The sequence below is a fragment of the Panicum virgatum genome, chromosome 9N (assembly GCF_016808335.1).
Source record: "Panicum virgatum strain AP13 chromosome 9N, P.virgatum_v5, whole genome shotgun sequence".
Taxonomy (NCBI): domain Eukaryota; kingdom Viridiplantae; phylum Streptophyta; class Magnoliopsida; order Poales; family Poaceae; genus Panicum; species Panicum virgatum.
Genome location: NC_053153.1, coordinates 50,105,651 through 50,113,161, shown reverse-complemented (window position 1 = coordinate 50,113,161; position 7,511 = coordinate 50,105,651). Strand labels below are relative to the sequence as shown.

At 52.6% G+C, this 7,511-nt stretch overlaps 1 protein-coding gene across 1 annotated transcript; it reads left to right on the top strand.

The window, feature by feature from the left end:
• The first annotated feature begins 4,449 nt into the window (after nucleotides 1–4,449).
• On the top strand, nucleotides 4,450–7,425 carry LOC120692539 (mediator of RNA polymerase II transcription subunit 30-like). The gene is made up of 3 exons (XM_039975863.1): nucleotides 4,450–4,949; nucleotides 6,236–6,313; nucleotides 6,933–7,425. The coding sequence occupies exons 1-3, from the start codon at nucleotides 4,602–4,604 to the stop codon at nucleotides 7,029–7,031; spliced, it is 525 nt and encodes a 174-aa protein (XP_039831797.1). The 5' UTR covers nucleotides 4,450–4,601; the 3' UTR covers nucleotides 7,032–7,425.
• The last annotated feature ends 86 nt before the right edge of the window (nucleotides 7,426–7,511 follow it).

Sequence of the window (7,511 nt, the reverse complement as noted above, 5' to 3'; positions counted from 1 at the left end):
TGTTCATAGCTCGCACAAACATGGGTAAGGCATTCCGCAGACGATATGGCATGACAATATAGCAATAAAGTCCATCCACTGTTACAAAAGCAGTATGTTTCCTATCCTCTCTAGACATCTGTATATGGTGGAAACTAGAGTAAGCATCTAGGAAAGACAAAAGGTCACACCCGGAGGTGAAGTCCACAATCTGATCGATACGTGGAAGAGGATAGGGGTCTCTAGGACATGCCTTGTTGAGGCCGGTGTAGTCGATGCACATCCGAAGCTTCCCGTTGACCTTTGGGACGACGACCGGGTTGGCCAACCACTCGGGGTGCTGTACCTCCTCAATGAAGCCAGCGTGTATCAGCTTGCGAACTTCTTCACGGATGAAGTTCTGCCACTCCACGGACTGCTTCCGAGGTTTCTGGTGTACCGGCGTGGCGTCGGGGTAGATCCTCAGATGGTGCTCGATCACTTCCCTGGGGATCCCGGGCATCTGTGATGGTTCCCAGGCGAACATGTCCATATTTGCCCGGAGGAAAGTGATGAGTGCGTCTTCCTATTTCTCCTCCAGGTTTCCCGCGATGCGGGTGGTCCTGGCGGAGTCCGCTCCGATCTGCACGGTTTTCATGGGAACATTGTCCGGGTCGGACGGTTGAACCTTTTGTGCCCTGGCAGGCACCTTGGCTCGCGAGGTGGATGGGTCCTCCTCGGAACGTGCAGCCTCTGCCGCCAGAGCATGCAGTTTCTCAACTGCAGCGACGGCAGCGATGCGGTCACCCCGCACGGTGAGGACACCGGCAGGGGAAGGCATCTTCAGGACCAAATACCCGTAATGGGCAATGGCCATGAAGCGGTAAAGAGCCGGCCTGCCAATGATGGCATTGAACGGGAGGTTCACCTCCGCAACATCAAACTGGACGCTCTCTGTGCGGAAGTTCTCCTCGGTCCCGAACGTGACCGGCAGAGTGATGCTCCCCCAGAGGGAACACCAGATGTGGGCCCACTCCGGAGAATGGGCGAGAGGGAGTCAGCTTGGACTCCGGGATCTGCAGCTGCTTGAACGCTACATAGCTGATGACGTTGAGGCCGGCCCCACCGTCAATCAGCACATGATAGGGCCTGATGTTGGCTATGACAGGGGCGGTGACCAGAGGTAGTACACCAGCCCCGGCCATGTTCTCCGGGCAATCAGATGGCCCGAAAGAGATGGTGGTGTTCCTCCACCCGTGGTGCGGCGCCGCCTTAGGGACCCCCGGCTTCGCCGAAAGGATCTCTCGGCGAAGGGTCTTCACGTCCCGCCAGGAGACAAGCTCACAGCTTCCATTGTACATTACGTACAGCTTCTTGCGGCGCTCCTCGTTATCAGAGTCGGAGTTGTCGTGGCTATAAAAGCCCTTTAGCTCTCGAGCGGGGGATTGGTACCCCAGCTCCTTCTCCTCAGCAGCGGCCTCACTGTCGGAGGCTTTCTCCTTGCCAGACCGCTGGCGAGGAGGGGGTGGGCCGTCCTTGGAGGCCTGCTCACGCCGCCCACTGACCCGCTTCGCGAGTTTCTGGATCTCGCGGCAGTTAGTGGCGTTGTGGCGAGTAGTGGGATGAACTGGCCATGAACCTCCGTTGCCACCATGCGGGCGCGGACGCTTGCCATGCGCATTCTAGCCCCCAGCCGCAGCAGCAGCAGCTGGTGCCGCTGCTGCTGCGACCGGACCGCCGGCTTGTGGCTCCCCGCGACCCCGGTTCTTGTTCTTCTTTTTCTTGCCACCGCCCTGGACGGTAGCTCCGGAGCCACCAGCCTTGGCGTCTCCGTCTTGGGGGGCTGAGTGCCATGCGCGGCCCTCAGCGGCCCTGGCACGCTTGTCAGCCAGGGAGAAAAGCGTGGTAACACTTTCCACCTTGTGCGTCGCCAGTTTCTCGAGCATCTTCTCATCAGTACCCCTGACAGAAAGCAGTAATGGTAGATGCGTCAGAGATACGAGGAATGGTACCCCGTACCTTGGTGAAGCGCGAGATGAATGCCCGGAGCGTCTCTCCGGGTTTCTGTCTCACGACGTGGAGGTGAGCCTCCACACCATGCTGCTGGTACGCACTGGCGAAGTTCTCAGTGAACCTCGCACAGAGCTCCTCCCAGCACTGAATCGTTCCAGGAGTGAGGTTCATGAGCCAAGTCCGGGCTGGCCCAGTTAAGGCTACATGAAAGTAGCTCGCCATGACAACGTCATTACCACCAGCTGCTGTGATGGCGGTAACGTACACCTGCAGGAATTCCGACGGATTAGTGGTACCATCGTACTTCTCCGGCAGGTGCGGGCGGAACTTGGATGGCTATGCCACCGCGCGGAGGTGATCCGCCAGCGCAGCGCAACCCACCCCAGCCACCGGGGTGCCCGCCTATATCCGGGCGTTTCCCGGAGGCTTGGGTGCCGCTGCATCCAAGTCGGCGTTGAGGTTACGGCCCTCGACGTTGATGCAGCGTTCTCGCGCCCTTTCCACGGAGATGCGGGCATCCTCACCCGCGCACCTACGGTTGAGCTCCGCCCGCAGGTCTTCTGTTCGCGCACCCCTCACCGTGGGGGAGCGCACGGACGCAGACGCACCGCCCTGGCGCTGGTGTTAGGGTACCACCGCATCGCCAGGCGGAGGTCGTTGCCCAGTCCTTGCAGAACTGGGGAGGCTTGAGACAGATGGAGGAGACGGTCAACGTCGTCCCGCCACTGCCTCAGGGCGTCTGGCGAGGCTGCAGCAGCCGGAGGATTGCGAAGCAACTCCCTAGCTGCCGCCAGCGCTCCGCCGCTCGCAGCTTGTGAGGGGGCCCTTGACGGGCGCCCTGACTCTCGCCAGCGTGCAGCGCGCGCCGCTGCCGACGGTGGCTGCTTCACGGGCACGGTTGCCCCTGGAGCAGGAAGGCGAGAGGCGCGTGGCGCGGATGACGCCACACCCTCCGTCATCTCCACGTTGTCGTCGTGGTGGGAGTGCTCAACCACCCGAACCATGGAGATGGGCAAGAGATGAGCTAAAACTAGCTAAAGCGACCCCTACCTGGCGCGCCAAATGTCGGGATGTGTAAACCCACAGCAGGGTGGCGTAGTGCACCCGCCTAAACCCTGAGGGTGAGTACTCGGGGTTTAGCTAGGATTAGTCCAATCTAGATGCAAGAACACGATGAACCCAACAGGTTTAGAGTGGTTCGGGCCGCCGGAGCGTAATACCCTACGTCCACTGTGTGTTGTATTGCTTATGCTCTCAAGAGGTTGAGAACGGGACCGTTCGGAGTGAATCCGAGCTTGTGTTTTGAGAGTACAGAGAGAGTCTCCAGAGAGTCCAGAGAGTCTTGCGTGTGCAGCGAGCGCCTCCCTTTTATATCTCAAGGGAGGCGCGTACATGGTCGTTGAGTCCCCGACAGGTGGGCCCAACGATGTTGTATTTAATACGAATGGCCTAGCGCTATTATGATGCTACGCCTGGGAAAGATCTTATTCCGGGATTTCTTTGCTTTGCCCGTGGGAATCTTCCGTCCGGCATAGCCATGGCCTGTCTTGTCGAAACGGTGCCAGGGCGTAGCTTGCGGCGTAGCCTGCCGCGTAGCTGAACAGGCCATGTAACTTGCGGCGTAAGCGGTATGATGAAAGGGTGCCGTGCCGTCGTATCCATTTAATGCGGCAGACGGGCTCTGCACGGATGCGGCGTATGCGGCTGCACTGTGTACCTCGGTAATATGCGGTCTACAGTGAGGCCTGACAAAAGCTGCCCCGCGTGCCGCGGCGGTAGAGCACGCCTCAACCACCCGCATTGAATGCGGTGGGTGGGCGAGTTTTCCAGCGGAAGACTTGCACCCGCGCCTGCGCCTGCGGAACACGTGGTGCCCCCGGACCCCGCCCCGGCGGTATATTGGTTCTACGCGCGTGGGAGATCCGGACGGACGCGGGGAGGTCCCGGACCCATATGGGGGTCCGGGCCCTCGGCTGTTGTCGCGGAGCTTCTCCTTCTCAGGGACACGTGGCGCCACCGGATCCGTCCCAGAGCGGGGAGCGGATCCGGGGCCGTTGGCCCGGTGAGGTAAGAGCCTGACTCCTGGGGGCCGGCTGCTCCGCCCCTTAGTGCGTAGTTATGGATGACCACGCGAGTCCTGACTTACTGCAGTAGGAGTAGGTATCCCTGCTACATGTACCGACAATTAGTTTATATTGAGCCTTTCTAATTGGCATCGAAATATTCAATGTGATAGAATTTATTATATGCTTAAGTAACTAAATAAGGCCTTAATCTTAAGGGAAAATTCGATGCATGGCATCACAACTCCGTGAAATTGGGTTTCATGTTCAAAATCATGCCACTCAATGGCATGGATTTTAACATGAAATCCAATTTTAAGAAGTTGTAGTGGCATGGATCCAACTAACCCTAATCTTAATATGGTGACACTTCCATAGACTGTCCTAACGGACAATTAGCTGATCGATCCAAAGATACCCGTAATCACGGTTTTGGAGTGCCAAAGTGAAAGCACGGGGCTCGGCCTATTGCTTCCGGCCGCAGCGAGCCAGCGACGCCTGAGCTCAAGGGAGCAGTAGATCGCCGGCAGCCGCGGCGGCGAGCTAGGGTTCCGGCAAGGCTACCGGATGGCCTCCGAGGCGGCGCGGCGGCGGCAGGAGCTGGCGGCGCAGGGTCAGCGGCACCTGGAGGAGACCATCGCCGCCGCGTTCCAGATCCTCGTCTCTATGAACGACGAGCTCTGCAACGCTGGCCTTTGGTCCTCCTCCTCAGTCTCCGCCGCGGCCGCGGCCGCCGCCGGACCCCAGCACCAGTATTCCGCTACTCCGCCGCCGCCACACTCCGCGGACTCCGACGCCGCCGACGCAGGAGGCGTGCCCGGCCCCGGCGGGTCGCTCGACGAGGCGAGACACCGCTACAAGTCCGCCGTGGCGGCGCTCCGGGCGTCCATCGCCGCTATGTCATTCTGCGCGCAGGTAAGAGCTTGATTAACCAAAGAATTGTACTGGTGCTTATATTGGAGAAAAATCCGAGTCTTTGAGGTGAACTATGCTGTGATAGTGCCATGGAAGACGTGCGTTTTGGTGTGAAATCAGGGTGCTGTGATTTAAGGGGGACAAAAATTAATTTCTTTACAAGAACGATTTTAGATGTTTGCATTAGGAAGAACTCCTGTAATGTAAGTGTCATGTGGACAGTAAATGGCTGGTTACTTGGTGACACAGTTATAAAGATGAAATTTCGAACGTGCAGGAGAGCTGCCCATCAATATATTTAGAAGAAAAGTTATAAAGATGAAATTTCATGTGAACTTGCAAAGTACATGGCGCAAGGTAAGACAGAAAACAATCTTTGTCTGACTTGAAAGAGCATTGTTGCTGAGCTCGGGTTGACTATTGCCATGAGTAGTGCAAGGTGGGTGCTACCATCAGTGTATTTTATTTAGCATGATCACTATATGGGCTTTTTATTTAGGATGAACTGATCGGTAATACACTTTTAGCTGGAACTTGACCTTCGCATTGGATAAAGGCAGTTTACCTTAAATGGAATAAGCTTAATATTATCCTGGCTTCGCTGTGGAACCAGCACTCATTTGTCAAGACTGTTATTTCCATACTGTTCTAGATGAAATTAGTTTGCATGGGTTCTAATTTGGGTAAAGAAAAATGGTAACTGTAATTTATCTTGACTTGTTGATTCTTCAAGATGTGGCTTCTTTTAAAATCATGGTCCTTTTGATTGAAAAGAAATTTGTCGCGTTTGTTACATTTCTTTAGTACCCAACGTCGGTTGAGATGGTTTGAACATGTTCAACGGAGGCCTCCTGAGGCGCTGTTGCGTAGTGGGGTTCTAGAGCGGCTCGATAATGTAAAGAGGGGGATAATGTAAAGAGGGGTAGAGGTAGACATAAACTGATTTGGGATGAGTTGGTTAAGAGAGACCTTAAGGATTGGAGTATCTCTAAAGAGATAGCTTTGGATAGGAGCACTTGAAGACTAGCTATCAATGTGCCTAAACCGTGACCTTTGTTTCTTTTGGGCTTCATCTGTAGCCTACCCCAACTTGCTTGGGAAAAAAGGTTATCAGCCTGTTCGGCTGCCCAGAATTGGCTGGGCTGGATGGCTGGGGGAGCTGCTGGTGAAGCCAGGCAACGAGCTCCGCACAGCATCCATCCAGCCCAGCCAGCGGTTGCAGCCCAGCCGAACAAGCTATATGTTGTTACATTTCTTTAATGATGTTGCACATTTTCACTTTTCAGGACATAGGATCAACAGAATTTGAAGCCGACAATGCAGAGATTGAGAGATTAGAAGTGCGTGCATCTGCTTTGAGAAAGGTACTAGCTTGCAAATGATCTAGTAATTTAGTCTATGCTACTGTATTCCTGCTTGAAGTTTGACTGCCGCGTTGATCCTATTTGTTGTCAGAATCTTGTTTGTTATGGGGGGTCCAGATTTAATCCGACAAATATTCATGTTTGTTATTTCATGAAATCCTTTTTCTGTTGCTTGCTTTGCAATCCATGCCATCTTTTTATAATATATTTTCCACCAGCATGTTGTGATCTGTGCTAAATTTGTAAGCACAAAGCATGGAAGTTCTCATTCTTTTCAGTGGTTGTGGTGTATTTTGCACCACCTGCATGGTTTATTTTACTGAGGTTCTTGTTTGTTTTAATGCAACAGGACTTTCTTCAAAAATTGTATTGCATCTCTTGTTCCTAGAAATTTCCGAATATTTTTTCCTGACATTGTTGTGATCTGATTACTATAATCTCATTCCCAGTGATTTACCTACTTTTTGATTTGATTGATTTTATCATCTTTTATATTTGAAGTCGTAAAATATATTCAATGGAAACATATGATAGGCACTTTCTTAATCTATGCACCAAACATACATTTCACATGTAACACTGATGACTTATCTTTCTAACATGGGATCTTCTAATGCAGGAAATTGAAAGCAAAAACAAGCATGTAAAGCTCCTCATGGATCAGCTCCGGGTGCTAATATCAGACATATCGATGTGGCAGAGCCCTTGCTCAGTGTGAAATGTCAGAGGAGAGACCTCCAGGACCAGGGGTGGGTACATGTTCAAGGCTTTATCGTGCATGCTGATTTGCTAACCTCTTGGAAGGGAAAACAGAAGGTACCTGATTGGTTTGCACGAGAAGCAGGATGTTTTGGATTACGTTATTGATGCAGATACAAATGACGTGTCATTGATGCGGATGCTGTTTTGGATGTAACAGTATATATGCATATCCTTTGCTGCTTCTATGAATTCTTCTTTTTTAGGGAATTATGAATCTTCTTTTGAGACTAGATGCTGTTTGTTTGTGGCATTTTAAGGTGTGATTTGATCTTACGGTGAACTAATTGTTGTAAAACAATCGTACTCTGAGTCCAGAGAGAAAGGGGGACAAGAAGTTCAGTCCTTGTCTAGTTTCGGGGTTTTATGCTTAGATTGGAGTATATATATATATATATATATATATATATATATATATATATATATATATATATATATA